General features: G+C 43.6%; 1 protein-coding gene across 2 annotated transcripts in view; it reads right to left on the bottom strand.

The window, feature by feature from the left end:
• Positions 1-7,376: 7,376 nt before the first annotated feature.
• The window catches only part of IPPK (inositol-pentakisphosphate 2-kinase), a 132,988-nt gene continuing 121,656 nt past the window's right edge, over positions 7,377-18,708 (bottom strand). The window contains exons 11-13 of one of the 2 annotated variants that reach the window (XM_040407391.1): positions 15,580-15,682; positions 10,072-10,151; positions 7,377-9,237 (exon numbers count right to left, since the gene is read on the bottom strand). In XM_040407391.1, coding sequence (XP_040263325.1) covers positions 9,012-9,237; positions 10,072-10,151; positions 15,580-15,682 — 409 coding nt within the window. In that variant the 3' untranslated portion in view covers positions 7,377-9,011. The remainder of the gene's footprint in view (positions 9,238-10,071; positions 10,152-15,579; positions 15,683-18,708) is intronic. The other variant, XM_040407392.1, reaches the window with a different exon arrangement.

Here is an 18,708-nt window from a genome sequence, read left to right as displayed (position 1 = left end):
TTGACCATTTATTAATACCGTATCTAAAAATTACGCTATATAACCCAGAGTCTGCAAATTAGCTCTCTTTCCAAAGAAAGAAAAGCTGTACCCCTGGTGCCACCATTCAGAAGGTAGCTATCCTATAATTCAAACTGTGACTTTTAAACATGCCTCGAGACATTATTTAGGCTAGGTCTACACGACATTTGTCGCGCGACAATATTTATAATGATTGTCTATGGCAGGGCTGTCCAACCTGTGGCTCTCCAGCTGTTGTAAAACTACAACTCCCACCATGCCCTGCTGTAGGCTGATAGCTGTAGGCAGACTGGGCATGCTGGGAGTTGTAGTTTTGCAACAGCTGGAGAGCCGCAGGTTGGCCAGCCCTGGTCTATGGTGTCGCAATGCAACTAAGACGCGACAGTCGCAGAAAAATCCATCTCGAATGGATTTTTTGCGACTGTCACAATGCAACACCATAGACTATCATTATAAAAATTGTCGCTCGAAAATGTCATCATGTAGACCTAGCCTTAGGATTGTAGCCAAGCCAGTATTTCACCTGCAGACAGCTATTTCATAGTGATAGAGAAAACTAGCATATCTGGATGAGAGGCCTTTTTCTGGGTATCTGGGGGTAGTATTTCCACTTGTGGACTGCACCTAATAGGCATAAAAAGTCTTATAGATCATTCAATGCTCCTCTGTGGGGAAAAAATCTATGCAAATTAGCTTCCCTTCAAAAAAAAAAAAAAAAAAAAACTGCACCTGTAGTGAACCACGTCAATGTTCAAACTTTTAAACATAACTTAGGCCCCTTTCACACGAGCAAGTATTCCACGTGATGCGAACACATTGCGCCCGCACGGAATCTGGACCCATTCATTTTTTCATGGATGGTTGCTAAGAGATGTTGTTTGTAAACAATCAGTTTTTTATCACGCACGTGCAAAACACATTAAATCGCATTGCACCCGCGTGAAAAAAGACTAACGCGATCGCAAACAAAACTGAATGAACTTGTTTGCGAAATCGTGCAGTTTTCACTGAACGCATCCGGACCTAATCAGGACACGCTCGTCTGCAAGGGGCCTTAGACCAGGGGTGGCCAACCTGTGGCTCTGTGCTTTCTGGCGCCACAGCTAGAGCCGCACTTGAAAAAGCAGTCAGGCCAGCTCACTCTCCACCCCATGCTCAGATCTCTTTTCCTGATCGGGCACTGTTGCTACTTTGCAGCTCCAGCTCACTCTCCACTACGTCCTGATGCACACAGTGTGAGAACGTAGTACGTGGAGACACGCACTATGACCTGACGTTGTGCTCATCAGGTCACAGTGGAGAGCATGTCAAACCTGCAGAGTAGCAGGTGCCTGATCAGGAGCCTAGTTCCTGATCAGGAGAGGGAAGATATTTTATTTTTAAATTATAGAACTGAGCATGGGGGTCTGATCATAGCATTGGGGAGGTCCTGATCTGGGCAATGGGGGTTGGGATCTGAGCATGGGGGGGGGATCTTGTTTGAGCATGGGTTGGTCAGATCGGAGCATGGAAGGTCAGATCTGAGAAGGGGTGAGTTCTGAGCATGGGGGGGGGAGATCTGAGCACTGGGAGTCTGATTTGTGTTGTCAGAGGTTTGGGGATCTGATTTAGGAGTCTTTCTCTGCTAATGAAAGATAAGAAAAAAAAAAAAAAAATTATCAGACCTCAGATCAGATGAAAAAATTTTTTTTTAAAACCTAGGTGCAGGTTGTAGGGCGAAAAATACGGTGACTCGTGTGTAAATGTATAGCTTGTGGCTCCTGGTAGTCATACTTTTTTTGGGCTCTTTGTGTCTTTAGAGTTATAGCCAAGCCAGGAGCAGAGACAACTGGCAGGCCTCTCATCCAGCTGCACCAGTTCTCTCTGCACGGATGAGAGGTAATCACAACTAAATGGCTGTCTGCAGATGAGGTACAGGCTTCGCTATAATCCTAAATTATGTCTGAATGCCTGTTTAAAAAGATCAAACATTGACTTCTAGGATAACTACCTTCTTCACAGTTTTCATTTTTGGAAAGCATATAAAACTCCTTATGTCTATTAGAACCCTCTCCAAGGGAAATAGAGGCACTCTCTGTAGCTGTTCTCTGCTCTGACCATTTAAAGTGTGCATGTCTCTTTGGAGGACCCCCAGCACATCCATGAGAAATAAAACATTACTGCTGGCATCCCCCACCGAATACAGCTGATTGCCCAAAGTGGACTACATCCATAGACCGTGTATGCATATTTTTTTTTAATTGAGGCTATTTTGCTTTCTTTAAGATGCAGTGAAAATAATTTGTATATAAAAAGGGTGGATATAGATATTATGGATAAAGGATGATGTCATTTTAGATTCTGCTGAAGGCACATCAAGTCTCAGACACATACCCCTGTACAACCCACTAATACAATCAAACATAACAATAGTTCCTTAAAGAGGACCTGTCAGCCTTACTGAATACTTTAATCCCACAGGAATTACTAATTCTCGTGCATATCATCTTATAAAACTCTTCACTGTATTGTTCCTAAATTAAAAACTGGGGGTTACCATTTCCCTTGTCAGAGGAGTGTGTCCCTGCCCGTCCGCCTACGTGGGGACACACCTAGTTGTCGATTTATTCATAAATATTTAGGAGAAATAACAGAACAATTACACAATACAGAGTCATAAGAATAGATGTTCCAGAATCATTTCATGAGGAATACAAGTAGTTACTGAAACAGACAGTCAGGAGAGGTGACGGCTCCTCCTTAAATTAAGATATTCTACTCTGAGGATCTGTTAAATGTCCTACCCAGAAACTTCACCTTTTTCAATACATAAAGAAACTACATACATTTCTTTTTCTAGAAAACACAATCTTAGAGATTCATATAGAGCACTTGTCTCTTGCATTTCAACAGCAAAACCAGGTGGCCTTAGAGCATTTTCTGTAACAAAAAAAATAAAAGGAAACAAAAACCCTTCACTTACTAGGTTGGCCCACCTCACACACTGGTGCATACTGCTAGGATATGAATGTCAGATAGTTGTAGGTCCCATATCTCTCTCTAGAATGGACCCCAAAGCAAACAGGGATGCACACCCTTCATTCTCTTCTTGGGGTTCTGGAAGTAGCTGAGTGCACTTGATCTGCTCTTTTCAGAACTCCCGTAGAAGTGAATAGAGAGCACATTACCCGTGGGTGGTGCGTTCTCTCTTTCACTTTGGGGGTCCTGTTCTAGACATAGGTGTGGGACCCGTACCCTAGCAATATGCTGCCAGTGTGGGAGATGGGCCAAACCCTTTAAGTATAAAATGTAACCCGCAAAAATACTATTTAAATATGTTCAGTACAGCAATTCTCTGAAAATAGGTTTCATGTCACCATGTAATATATCTATAATTATACATGTATTAAAGGAACAGTAACTCAAACATGAGTAGTCAATTTGCTTCCCTAACACAAGAAGTCAGCACTATGGGTGGGGAACGCATGTTATCCAATAGATGCCTTTCTGAATCCTATAACTATTCTCTAGTGACATCGCCAATACTAGGCTACAGAGAATATTTCATTAATTCTATTCCAGAGAAAATTAATAAGCACCTTTACCTCACACAGCCATGCACTACATAGCCAAAAGTTTGTGGACAACACTTCTAATTAGTGGTTTTGTGAAATTTGCTTTAGAATTTGGGCCCTTTAACGCCAACATACTGGCGCAGATCACTTAATAAACCCCCCTCACCCAATGTGTGGGTCAGGGATTACGGTACATTGTTCTCATAGTGAGGTCTGTGATAAAACTGCAGTGATGGGGATGTCTGTCGTCCAGTCAAGTACTTAGAGGGGTGATTCATGTAATAAAAAAATCATACGTAGCCAGTACATAAGAACCTCTAACAAAGCTACAACCAGCCCTGTATCTCACAATATTAACTGTGGGACAACCCCTTTAAATGTCACACACCTTTTGGGATGTAATAAAACGTTAGCATTGTAGCTAAATAGCTGCTAAACACCCTCCGACCCCACCTACACCTACGTTCCACAAAAAAGTCCACATACCTTTGTCTATGTAGAGTATGATTACTAAGGATGAGCAAATTTCATATTTCGAATTTTTTTTCGGTTCGTGTTGAGGCATTTACTGAATTGCATTATGGATTCCATTACCACAGACCATAACGCAATTCCTTGACGGAATACCTTTAGAGGCATTCCGTTATTCATTCCGTCATAATAGAAGTCTATGGCCTGCATAACGGATCCGTCCGGTTTACGTTATGTAGGGGAGACCTCTCCTGCATAACGGAAACCGGACAGATCAGTTATGCAGGCCATAGACTTCTATTATAACGGAATGCCTCTAAAGGCATTCTGTCATTGAATTGCGTAATGGTCTGTGGTAACGGAATCCATAACGCAATTCAGTAATTACCACAACATGAACCGAATACGAATTTAAAAATATGAAATTCGTTCATCCCTAATAATTACTATATGCCCACAAATACAATTGGAATAATACAACTTGCAGAAATAAAAATTAAAATAAATAATAGCATCACTAGGCACCGTTTTTACCTGCATTGTCACAGGGAATAGATATAGGCTCTCATTACTCTATGACAGAACCTGCTTACCACTGCTAGAAAACAAAGATGGATGCCTTTCCTATCCCAGACAATGTTTGCGTGTCTCCCTTATATGAAAGAGCTTAGAGACACACCAGGATACAATGCAGTGACTATACCGTGGGCTGAACTGAATTTACAGGCTTGAGATATTAAGAGTAATTATTTGTGTCTTAATTACGCAGAGAGCATTGTAGCAGCAAGCAGTGGACAGATCATGCCGTGTGAACCTAAAAAGCCATCATCAGCAACAATTACAAAAAAAAAAGTAAAAGTACCTGCAATGTGTAGAACCCAACGACCCCTTTGACACGAGCGAGTTTTCCGTGCGATGCGTGAAGTGAACACATGGCACCTGCACTGAATCCTGACCTATTCATTACAGGTCTGTTCTGCGTTGCATGAAAATCGTAGCATGTTCTATATTCTCAATTTTTCACGCAGCCCTGGCCCCACATAAGTGAACGGGCCTCGGACTGCATCCGTATGCAATGCGTTTTTCACTGATGGTTGCTGTTGTTTGTAAACCTTCAGCATCAAAACAGATTGCATCCGCGCGGAAAAAACTGAGCTGAACGCAATCACAGTCAAAACTGATGAACTTGCTTGCAAAATGGTGCGAGTTTCACTGGACGCATCCGGAGCCAATCCGTCACGCTTGTGTGAAAGAGGCCTATGAATAAAATCCATTCAATTCCCTTATACACAGTCACTCGCCATATCACTCATCGCCAGCAGAAGCAATTCACATATACAGAAGGTGCAGAGCAGGATACACTGCTGTCTACTCACATCACTTCTGCAAGCAAACTGCTGTTTCTCAAATTCAAGAAGTTTTGGCTAAAAAAGAGAATTTGGTGTTTTGGGGCAAAGAGATGACCCCGTTCAAACTAGAGGTGGAAGGATGAAAGCAGTATCTTTTAGCCATACACAAATGCTAAAATAGCAGCACGAGATAGTTGTGGCAGTAGGGTAAGGTGGCCAGACATACACTATTAAATAGGACTTCAACTAAGAAAGAAGGCTGGGTTCTCATGCAGTGGCCACGTGGCAGTAGTATGCCCACAGCAAACCAATGTCATTTTGCAGCACCACGACGCACACTACCACCCTGTGGTCACTGCATGAAAATCTAGCCTAAAAATGGCCATTTATTAGCAAACCAGAATTTTTCAGTTTTTTTAATTTTTATCACTATTGATTTACAGCTATTGGCTTTTTAGCCATCTTTCTTTAGATTATCGCTTTATTCTAGGTCGAGAAACTAGTCTCTAAGAAGCAAACTCAAGGGTAACAACCAATACAACTGCACAACAAAACATGAAAAAAAAAAAAAGAATAAAAAATAAAAAAAAAGCCCAGTTTTGATAAAGGGAATATGGCAGAAGTTTTAACCATGCTAGGTATGGCTGGGTAGAGCAGTACAAACCAAGCTTTTATTATCTTGAGTAGTGTGAATATGAACATTTATTCTGCCAGGTTCTGCTCCTTCAAGTGCCCTGGAGGCAGAGCTTTCCTGTGAAATGCTCTCTGCATTAAGCTGCTTCACAGCTCGTCCCTTCTGCTGAGTGACAGCTGTAGCAGCCAACCAGAAGACCACTACAGCTGTCACTCAGAGGGGAGGGGCTGTGAAGCAGCTCAATGCAGGGAGCACTTCAAAGTAAAGGCTCATTCACACTTCAGTGAATCACGGACCTGTGATGTTCATGTTCTCCACAGCACACGTACCCATTGATTTTAATGCGTTTGTTCACACATGGTCTTCCACTGAATGTGGGTCAGTGAATGAATCATGGAGACATGCACTACTTTGGTCCGTGATGCGGGCCAAACACGCCCATCAAAGTCTATGGGCGTGAAAAACCACTTGCACAACACGTATGACATCAGTGTTCTGCCAGTGGTTTTTCACGGATCAGTAGCAGATGATGCTCTGGAAATAAATTTTCAGCTGATTAGTGTCTCCTTGGAATACAGATGACCCACAGGGGGCATAAAATGGACACACAGACCAAACACAGATGAAACCTGGACGGATTTTCCATAGACGTCAAATGTGAATGAGGCTTAAAGCTTCATCTCCAGTGTACATGCAGGAGCAGAATAAAATTTCATATTCACAGTACTCATGATAAAAGCTCTACATCAGTGGTCCCCAACCACCGGGCAGCTGCCCAGGGCCGGGCCCTGGAAGATTGTTTGCCGGGCGCGGCAAAAGAGCCCATCGCTGACATCGTGATTGCGCCACAGTAATAGCAAATTACATATCTGCAGCAGCCTGCTGCAGACTCTAACAGCTGGGTTGGTCCCGCCGCCATCAGCGCCACAGTGGAAGAGAGGAGGGCTCCAAGCGGCAGTGCTTTATCCCCACCAGAGCCGATGTGCCCGTCCCCAGTCTTCTCAGTGCCAGCACAGCTTCGGCTGGGTCTGTGGGCAGCTGCAGATTAGAAGTGTCATTGTGGCAACTAAGAAAGCAGCAAGGAGGAGGACTAGCAGCAGCCAAAGCTCCAGCAATAGTAAATTTTAATGGATGTTGAGGGGCGGCAGGGCAGGGTAGTGGGATGTGAGTGAGAGGAACTCAGAGCAGCAGAGAGACTCACTGAGGCCATCAGCAGCCGCCATTTGGCTCTAATCTGACTGAAATGGCTGCTGCTGTCCTCAGCCTCTCTCTGCCTGCTCTGCCTCTTTTTTCATAGGTGCCCAGCACAAAGTGTGTTTGACCCTCAAAATGGTGTATTATATTAATCGCACATCAGTCAGCGCCGACCAGCACCCCTAAGCCCTGCCTGTCCCAGAACCCCCCCACCCGGTCCCTGGGAAAATCGTCTTGCATGAAACTGGTCCATTGTGCAAAAAAAAGTTGGGGGCCACTGCTCTACATGGTACATATTAACTGCTCTCGCCAGCCACTACCTATTGCTGTCAGCAGTTTAGCATGGTCAAAACTGCCGACAGATCCCCTTTAGTGACTTATTTACCAATAGATGACTAATTGTACATTTTGGGTCAAAATCTTTATCATGTTAACTTTACTGTGAATCCTGAAAAGCGGCAAAAAGTGTCACAGGTCACTGTAGGCTTATACAGACTGCCTGGCACAGTGAACATTATTAGAATTATGTTTCACATTTGTAGAGGTTAGTGGTTCTTTAATAGAAAATACAGAATAGCTGTGAAGGCGTGATATAGGCGTACACCTAAAACCTAACGTGTAGACACAGCAGTGATTAAAAAAATAATAATGGCAGAGATCCATGTATAATACAGTGTTATATGAGCAGTCCTCCGGCATTAAAGGGTTTGTCCAGGATAAGAAAGAAGCTATTGTGCGCCCACAGCAGCACCGCCCATGTCTATAGGCTCTGTTCACTTCAAAGAGGTTAAGCTGTAGGGCACAACTCAGACTCCTATTCCCGGGCGAACCCTTTAATATTTGAATAATTGAGCTAAAACTTCAAGTCTTCAAATACAATTAGCACCTAACTGGGGGCAGCACAATACAGCCCAAAAATAAGCGTCTCCTATATTGAAGTGCAGCACGTGAGAGTCTGTAACTACTCTAATACAAGAAGGGAGTTCACCAATTCCCAATAGACGTCTCACTGCTGCCTCCAACATCACATGTCCTCAGTGGAACATTAAGTAAATTCAGTGAATCAGGGATTCTAATGCTTTAGAGGGACTTTCCAGTGAACTGTAAAATAGACATCTAATAAATTATTTAATAATTAAGCTAAAAAAAAAAAAAAACTCATTAGGAATACAAGAACAATAATAGAGGTTTTTGGACGTAGTTCTGCTTTTTCACATGACAATCTATAGGACGTCAGCAGACGACAAACCATCTCTGGAACGGAGAATGGAAACAGTATTGGCTTTAATGGCCTATACACATTAAGGAAATTCTATCTGTTTGCATTGCACATTATAAAAAACCACAGCCTGTAATGAGATTCCTACAAGTCCTTACCCAGATACAGCACAGACCTTTGCATAAGGCTCAGTTAGACATATGCCTGGACCTCCCCTTAGGCACTCTATATGAAAGCAGCAAAATGAATGCAAAGGACCAGGAATCGTCTAGTTAATGGTAGCAGGTCTGTTCTCCGTATACAAAGGTTTGGAAATCTTATAAATTTTAAATACAAATATGTTGTAGGTTGTCTTCATGTATCAAACCAACAAGAGAAGCAAAAACTTTATTTACAGGTTGCACCATGCAGCAATGAGTGATATTCCCTTTCCTGGTCATGGTTCACAAAAATTCACTTTTCAAAATTAATAATTGTGGCGCTCTGCCCTGCATGCCCGATCAGCAAGACAAAGTGACAGGATGACAGCAGCATTCAGCGCTCACAAATAAAAAAGAATTATCCTTAAACTATACTTGGTGCAAGAGCAGGGTGCACTCTTCACTTTCTGGAAAGATGAGCGATGTGCTCGGCTCCTCTCGGGTCTGGATGCTTTTTAGGTAATGGTTTACAATCTTACTGTCCCGACTGTACTGGTAGGGTATGTTCTCATAGGGCTTTAAATCCAAGTCCAAGATGGAAACTGAATACATGAAGCTGGATCTTGAGGTTTTTATTAAAGGTCTTGAATCAAAGCTGAAACAAAAGGCCACAAATAGAAGTAATGCAAGTAGATGAAGGCTGAGGGCATACCAATACCAAACCTATATCAACCATCTATACACTGAGAACCTTAATGTCTGATACGAGACTGAATGTTCCGATTCCAGGTAGTAAAAACAAGGACAAGGTCTATTGTCCTTGAGTCTAAGGTCGATTCTTTACAATCAGCTGCAGTTGAGTTCTATTGCAACTGTACTGAATTTAACAGTTCTTAAAATTGATCACTTCCCTATGGTGGCCACCAAGGCTATTAAAAAAGGTGAGACACCCAAAGTAAACCAGACCACCTAACTGTGCTCTGTAACCAGTCAGATGCTCTCCTCCAATCAGTGGTGCCAAGTGTTCACAATGGTCTTGTAGATGCCACGATAGTAGACAGCTTGGACCTCCACTAATCAAGGACAAGATCATATCTGCTGGTAATCACTAGTGTACTACTTCCCCCAAATAATGGACCCCTGTATCACTCAGCATCTATGTGACCTGAGGCAGTCAGATTAAAAGGGGGTTATCTAATTCCTCTAGATAGGTCATCAGCATCTGATTGGTGGGACTCTGACACCCAGGACCTCCGCCAATCAGCTATTTGAGAAGGCCCCAGCACTCCTGTGAGAGCTGTGGCCTTCTTACAGCTTACCCTAGCCCAGTAATGTCACGACCACTGGTCACATAGCCTAGGCACAGCTCAGCCCCATTCAAGTGAAAGGAACTGAGGTATGCCTAGGCCACGTGACCAATAGTCTAAAAGTTGGATAACCCCTTTAATACTTACACAGCTATATAAAAATGTGACTGATATGCTCTTACCATTCTTCCTGACCAGTGGGGGAAAGTGCAATCATCACTGAACAGTCCTTGGCTGTCATGGCTACTCGGTATTGCTGAATCTGAAAAAAGGAAGGCACATGCAAGATTCAGGTTGTGTGGAAAGTCGGGTTTATGGGCATGTGCGCCAATGCTTCCAAAGTACTCCAGTATTTTTAAGTATCCCTTGTCAAATTAAAGTAGACTTTCACTGGACACAGAACAGGGTATGATCATAGCGTTGGACCTAGAGTACAGGTTGTCAACCCAACAAATATTGGGGAACTGAAATGCAGACCTTAAAAAAACAGTCATATATAAAAAGCCTTCCCCAGGGCTCACACATCACTGCTGTTAAGAGAGCATGTAGCAGAGGTTGAGAGCCTAGGCTCTACTTTATAGTAGAAAAAAAAAAGCACCCACATCATTGTCTGTAGATTTTATCTACTATACCCCATAGGGGTCTTTCTACCATTTACATTAATGACATTTATGAAGAATTATTCCACAGCTGCGGCTATTTCTGTAGTTATGGGAACAGTTGTGCGGGCTGTGCGACAAAGTTTCTGTAACTTTCATAAAAGTGCATGAGAGTTACAAAAATGGCACAGCTTGCTGTGCTACAGAATCTCACTATGCTAGCCCTAGTTCTGTAGCGTCTCTTCACTTCTATAGGTGTTCCGGAAATAGCATAACACAGCCCGCTCAGCTATTTCCGCAATACTGGCCGCCGCATAAGATGGCCAATCCAGACTTAGCCATGAATGGTTGAAATGGGAATATTGTCATTTCCAATTTATTATTAATATAAATTATTATTAAAGCGCCATTCATTCCATAGCGCTGTACATATGAGAAGAGGTATACATACATAATACAGACAATTGCACTAATCATAAACAAGACGGGTTACAAACTGGTACAGAAGGAAAGAGGGCCCTGCACGTGAGGGCTTACAATCTACATGGTATGGGAGAAGGACACAGTAGGTGCAGGTGAAGCTGGTCATGGCGGTATAGAGGCAGCAGGGTCACTGGTTGTAGGCTTGTCTGAAGAGGTGGGTTTTTAGGTGTCTTTTGAAGGATTCCACTGTCGGGGTAGCTAGTTCTAGAGAATGGGGGATGCACGGGAGAAATCTTGGAGGCGATTGTGAGGATCGGAGATTGCGTGTGGGGATGTATCGGGAAAGTAGCTCAGAGATATAGGGATGGGACAGGTTGTGGACAGCCTTGTATGTATTTGTTACTCCTCTGCCTCTCCCCTCTGCCAATCTCTTCACTGGCTCCCCATTGCCCAACGAATTCAGTTCAAAATACTAACAGAGTGAGAGGTGGATCAGTCGTGCAGCAGAGTTGAGGATAGATTGGAGGGGTGCGTGAGTGCAAGATGGAAGGCCACAGAGGAGAATGGAGCAGTAGTCTAGGCAGGAGATGATGAGGGCATGTACAATTAGTTTCGCAGACTCAAAAGTTGAGGAAAGCGCGGATGCGGGAGATATTTTTGAGTTGGAATAAAAACACAATGTCTCTGCGTAGGAAATCAGTCCCCTCAAGCGCTGCAAATCCCAAGACAATGTGGGAAAAAAGTCCGTAGAATAAATGATAGGGAGAAGGATTGCGCTGCAAGAGAAGATTCTTTTAAATATTCCTATTATCTTCTCAAATTCGGAAAATTCTTCAGTTAGATGGACCACATTCAATAACTTTCAACAGTTGCATGGAAACCTAAAATGCAGTGAAAAAAAACCAAGGACCAGGAGCCGCTTATTAGGAGATCGGAGTTCAGACCAAACATCTCCTAATAAGCGGCTCCTGGTCCTTGCTGGTCTTACAACTAGAGCTCCTTGATTGAAGACACACCGGTCTTTCTGTGCGCAGTATGAGTGATCCTTTTGAGTATATGGCATACATCCGATGCGATTGGTGTTTGGAACATACTACACCATAGTGCGTTTTTTTTCACTGCATTTTAGGTTTCCATGCAACTGTTGAAAGTTATTGAATGTGGTCCATCTAACTGAAGAATTTTCAGAATTTGAGAAGATAATAGGAATATTTAAAAGAATCTTCTCTTGCAGCGCAATCCTTCTCCCTATCATTTTTGAGTTGGAGGCGGCAGGTGGTGGAAAGGGCTTGAATGTGTGGTCGGAAGGAGAGGGCAGAATCCAAGGTCACTCCAAGGCAGCGGACTTAGTTGACCTGGGAGAGTGTGCAGCCATTGATTGTGATAGATAGGTCTGTTGGGGGGGTTGATGAATTCTGTTTTATCCATGTTAAGTTTTAGAAAGCGAGAGAAGAAGGAGGATATGGAAAATAGGCATTGTGGGATTCTGGTTAATAGGGTGGTGATGTCTGGGCCAGAGAGGTAGATTTGTGTGTCGTCAGCATAAAATTGATACTGAAAGCCATGGGACTATGAGCTGTCCCAGGCCAAAAGTGTAGATAGAGAAGAGCAGGGGTCCTAGGACAGAGCATTGCGGGACACCAACAGAGAGGGATGAGACGTGGAGGTGGTGCGGGAGTGGGAGTGGGAGAAGCGAAATGTCCTTTCTGTGAGGTATGATGTGATCCAGGAGAGGGCCAGGTCAGTGATGCCAAGAGATGAGAGAGTTTGTAACAGAAGGGAGTGATCGACAGTGTCAAAGGCAGAGGACAGGTCAAGGAGAAGGAAGACAGAGTAATGTTTTCTGGTTTTGGCTGTTAGTAGGTCAGTGGTGACTTTGGTAAGGGCAGTCTCGGTCGAGTGGTGGGGTCGGAAGCCAGATTGTAGGCGGTCAAAGAGGGAGCAGGAGGAGAGGTAAGAGGACAGTTCTGAATGGACATGTTGCTCAAGTAGTTTTGAGGCAAATGGAAGTAGTGATATGGGGCGATAACTGAACAAATCAGATGGGTCAAGTGAAGACTTTGAGGATGGGTGTAATGCTAGCATGTTTAAAAAGCAGAGGGGAAGACACCAGAGGTAAGTGATAGGTTGAATAAATGAGTTAAGGCTGGGATAAACACTGTGGTGAGGTTAGGGATGAGGTGGGATGGGATTGGGTCAAGTGCACAGGTGGTGAGATGTGACCTGGAGAGTAGAGTGGAGAGTTTTTCTTCTGTAATGGTGGAGAAGCGGGTTTTGGGAGAAGAGGACTCAGCAGTTGTGTAGAGGGTCTGTGGGAACGTGTACTGAAGCTTTCTCTAATGTTGACAATCTTTTGTTTGAAGTATGCGGCAAAGTCCTCAGATGAGAGGAGAGGGTGGGGCGCTGGGGGACGAAGTGAAGGGAGTTAAAAGTGTTAAAAAGTTGTTTAGGGCTGTGAGCCAGGTAAGATATGAGAGATGAGAAGTCGCCTGTTTTGCATCAGCAAGTTAGGATTTGAAAATGAGGAGGGATTGCTTGTATGCGGTGAAGTGATCCTTAGAATTGGATTTCTTCCATCGCCGCTCAGCAGCCCTGGAGTTTTTTGGTCAGGTTGGTGTGCCAGGTTGTCTGTTGATTTTTCAGGTTTTATTGTGTTTGAGGGGGACAACAATGGTCAGAGTTGTACTTATTGTGGTGTTATAAAGGGTGGTGGCAGCATCTGGGTCTTGGAGGAAACAAATGGAGAGTGGAAGAAGAGAGTCAGAGAGCAAGTGAAAGTCGAGATGTTTAAGGTTCCTGTAAGGGTGTGGTAGTGTGTGGACCGGGGGAGCAGCAGAAGAGACGAGTGAAGAGAAGGTGAGTAGGTTGTGGTCGGATAGGGGGAGAGGCGAATTAGAAAGGTTAGATAGGGAGCAGAGGCGGGTAAAGATAAGATCCAGAGTGTGACCATCTCTGTGGGTGGGAGCGGAAGACCACTGTGAGAGGCCGAAGGACGAAGAGAGTGACAGGAGTTTAGAGGCGGCCGAGTGGCAGGTGTCAATAGGGATGTTGAAGTCACCCATTATGATAGTGGGGATGTCGGCAGAGAGAAAGTGTAGTAGCCATGTGTTAAAGTGGTCAAGAAAGATGGTGGCTGGGCCTGGGGGGGGGTAAATGACAGCTACTTGGAGGTTGGAGGGAGAGTAGATGCGAACAGAGTGTACTTCAAATGAAGTGAGCGTAATGGAGGGTGGCAGTGGAGTTGGGCTGTAGGAACAGGTGTCTGATAGAAGAAGACCAACTCCTCCACCATGTCTGCAGCCAGGGCGGGGTGTGTGAGTGAAATGAAAACCGCTATAAGAGAGTGCAGCAGGGGAAGAGGTGTCAGAGGGTGTCAGCCATGTTTCTGTGAGACCCAGAAAGGAAAGTTTTGGAGAGATGAAGAGGTCATGAATGTAGGACAGTTTTTTACAGACAGAGCATGCATTCCATAATGCTCCTGCAAGAGGAACCAAAGGAGCAGGGGTCAGAGGAATGGTTTAGGGTCCATTCACATGTCTGTGGTGTATTGCGGATCTGCAATACAACCGGCCGGCACCCCCCATAGAACTGCCTATACTTGTCCGCAATTGGAGCCTTAAGGGGTTGCAGAAATTTGTAGAAGGAGATTTTTAGTAGGATGTAGAGGTGATAGTGGGGATTTGCTGAGGAGGGCCTGGATTTGGAGAGATATCAACAGCAATAAGAAGAAGCAGAGAAAGTGTTAGTAGGTGAGAATAAGCAAGGGCAGCAGGTATCTGTGTGTGTTTGGGAAGGAAGTGTTTTATGTTGCCAAACAGGTTTGTGCAAGCGGTCAGGTGAGAAGGTAAGATGGAGGGAGAGATGAATAGTTCCTTCCTCGGTGAATGGATGTAGGGGGATTTCAGGAGGTGATGGAAAAGTGGGATAAGTAAGATGAAAGATAGAAACATGGTTTGCATTAACCATGTCTTTAATTAAATTTGGTCCGCACTTAAAGAGTTGCACTTGAAAGGTGTTGCATGTTGAAAAGACCCAAGGACTTTGGCTACTTTCACACTGGAGTTTTGGTTTCCGTCTGAGATCCGTTCAGGGCTCTCACAAGCGGTCCAAAACGGATCGGTTTTGCTCTGAATGGATAAGGGTCTGCTCAGAATGCATCAGTTTGCCTCCGTTTCCTCTCCATTCTGCTTTGGAGGCGGACACCAAAACGCTGCGTGTCGGACGAAACTGAGTCAAACGGATCCGTCCTGACACACAATGTAAGTCCATAGGGACGAATCAGTTTTCACTGACACAATAGAAAACGGATCCGCCCCCCATTGACTTTCAATGGTGTTCAAGACAGATTTGTGAACAGATGCGAGTGTGAAAGTAGCCTTAGATTTATACCACTCAGTGTTCAATCAGGTGTGACCAAGAGGGGAGGGGGCTACATATGGCCTAATCAAGGGAGGACCAGATACAGGGGTGAAATACTCAATGTAAACAAATACTCCATAAATCCAGCAGGGAAAGAGACATTAATGGTTCAATGCAGACATACCAAAGAATGAAGAGAAAAGATGAGGGTGTGGACAATATCAGACTCTGGAAAAGTTGGGTGCAGCAGTTAGTAATCTATAGTGTATACCTGGGAGATGCACCTCAAATCTTGTCGTGTTGACCTACCTTAGTTACTGCATACTCCACACTGCCATCGTCTTCCAGTGAAAGATCCTTTAGCCTCTCAAAGAAGGTTTCATCATAAGGTCCATCCAAGAGTAGAGTACTTCTGAAAAGGAATTGAATCATAAAAACAAACCATATGATGTGCACATAACATCTTCCTACTTAGAGTCAATTACAGGGAACCTGTCAGATGGAACATGGGGTCTGATCTGTGGGCAGGAGAAGCTGAGCAGACGGTTATATCATTTTATGGGAGAAGATTCAACTTTTATTTTATACATTTACAGTCCTGCTCATTCTGAGCTTTGAAGTCAAGGAGACGCACTATCAGTGATTGACAGCTCTCTCTGTATACACTGTCATAGGGGGAAGGTGGTCCGTCACGGATAGGACGTCTCCTGGACTTTAAAGATCAGAATGAGCAGGAATTTAAATGAATGAAATACAAAATTATACAGAATCTCTCTCCTCAAAACTATATATCAATCTGCTCAGCTCCTCCTGCTCTATAACCTGCTGCCCACAGATCAGGCACCATGCCCACCTGACAGGTTCCCTTTAAGTCACTATAGTTTATTTAATACAGAGCTGAGCATTGGTACATGTATGATCCACAACACATTACCCATTTGGAAGAAAAGTGAATAAGTATAATTGCTTATTCACTTTCTTCCTCGAAATAAACAGTTAATATAAAGTTATATCAATGTGCTGGTATCAATAGTCAACGTTTCACCCCACATGGTTGAGTTTGTATATCGCAGGTATGGAGGTGGATATGTCAGGCAGTTGTGATGGGATAGACAGGAGCGGATCATTATCGCCCACAGAACCAGTTCCTTGTCTACATCCAAGCATCCATATCACAACTAGGGGACGGCCATGAACGATGACATATTCCAACTTGTCTTATTTGGATACATACAAAGACATTCCAGCACAAAATATACAATCATCTGTGATGTCACTAATCAGGAGAGGTCAGATTATAGTCAATGTCTACAAAGAGTCCGGTGAGGTGAAGAACCAGGGGAGAAGGAACATCACACTGTGGAGGAAAAGACCGCTGGATGGTAGATATGATCATGAAGAAGTTTATCTAGTGGTTTTAGATTAGGTTATTTCATCTTGGGGTTATTGTAATGTTATATGTACTGCCTTGAATCAAATCTTTATAAAAAGGCAGAGACTTATTTCCCATGTGATTCATTAAGACTGGAGCTACTTGATGCGGTTCTGAATCTTTAATGTCCAGCTGTGGAGCTAGCTATCCATGTCACTAGAAACTGGGGCAACAACTTGAAGTTGGAATAATTGTAAAACTGGGGAGATATAGGAGGGCTCTATGCCAGTTTTCTACCGTGGAAAAGTTGGAAATTCTGTCGCCGGTCTGCAACTAAATTTGAGACTTTAAGCTTTCTCCGACACCCTTGTCATTTAAAAAAAAAAGATGGCCGTGAGGAGGCAAAGCGTGGGTGGGACCTCTGCGGCCCAACTCACTTAAAACACGTGCACCAAGAAAGTAATGCAAAAAATACCCGAAATCTACTCCTGACTGGAGCAGACTCCATTCTGGTGCATGGAAGGCCCAACATGTGCCACAATTATTAGGACTGGTGTACACAATGCTGGTCACAACAGAATCGGCTTCTAAAGACCATGGAGGACATGTATAAACTCCGGTGTTGAGTGCACTGGTCTTAATTTCTCATGTGCTGGTATGAGATGCATCCCAATTAAGGCTGGATTGACATCATTTCATTTTCCGTTCTTCTGATCCATCAGAACAGAAAATAAAAACAGGTTCCTGTGCATCTGTTTTAGCCATTTCCATCTGAGATGCGTTTTTCAGACGGAAATCGGACCTCAGGCAGAAATGACTAAAATGGATGCAAAAGGTGCGCAACTGATGCACAGGGTCAGTTTATTTATATATTTTTAATAGGATCTGTTTTTTCTTTTACTGTTCTTCTGACGGATCAGAAGAGCGGAAAATGAAATCAACCAATGTCACGATACCAAAATTTTTATTAAATTTTGATACCATAAAAAAGTATTTCGATACCACGCGAAAAAAATAAAAAACACCAAAAATGTCTCGTTCAAGCCGCATTTTATGGAACATCTGGCCCAAATTCCAACATTCCTATCCTATTTTTGGGGGGGGACAAGGTGACAAAAAAAATTTCGAATCGCGCGGTTTTGATATTTTTTTTTTTCTGTTACGACGTTCACCGCATACGAAATATTTTTCAATATTTTAATAGTTCGCACTTTTTCAGGAATGGCGATATTTAATAGGTTTATTTTTTTTATGGTTTTTAAATTTTATATGTAAAAATGGGAAAGGGGGCAATTTAAACTTTTAGTATTCTGGTGTTTTGTTTTTTTTAACTTTTTATTTACTATTAGCCCCCTTAGGGGCTATAAGTCTTGTCCTATTCACCCTAATGGAGATCTATTACGGTAAACAGGATCTTACACTCTCCCTGCTGCCCTGTGCTTTGTGCACACAGAAGAGGGAGCTTACCATGGCAGCCAGGGATGGCTTCAGAAGTGTCCTAGCTGCCATGGTAACCGATCAGAGCCCCACGATCCCCACCGATCGGAACTGCTACTGCCACCAATAAAGAGGAGGGGAGGAGACCCTGTGGCCACTGCCACCAATGAATATAACAATGAGGGAAGGGGGGGGCGCCTGTGCCACCAATGATGGGGGGGGGGGGTTGGGAGTTTGTTGGGTGCACTGCGCCAGCAATGGTTATAATTTATAATAATGGGGTGAGGGGGGGCGCATTGCGCTACCATATAATGTAATTAACACATTAATTCAAGTGTAGGCGGCGGTATCACATACCCAGCCTCAATAACAGGGCATGCAATCCCGCAAACCACAGCAATTAACCCCTCGTGTGCCACACCTAAAAGAATTGATTGGGTTGAGATACCCGGTGCAACTCTAGAACGCAGCCTAAGTGGTGCATGCCTCTTAATAACTGTGGCCCATGTCAAGCCGTCTGAGCAACAGAGCTGAAATTTATTGCGGCCAGGAGGTCAAGTAGATTTCTGGTGTGATGTGCGCCAGGTTGTTAAATGGATCAGGTAGTGGAGGTTAAATGTTGATATTGA

Source organism: Bufo bufo, chromosome 9 (genome assembly GCF_905171765.1).
Source record: "Bufo bufo chromosome 9, aBufBuf1.1, whole genome shotgun sequence".
In the NCBI taxonomy this organism is placed as follows: domain Eukaryota; kingdom Metazoa; phylum Chordata; class Amphibia; order Anura; family Bufonidae; genus Bufo; species Bufo bufo.
Note: the sequence above shows the minus strand (reverse complement) of the source record. Positions and strands in the feature narration are given on the sequence as shown.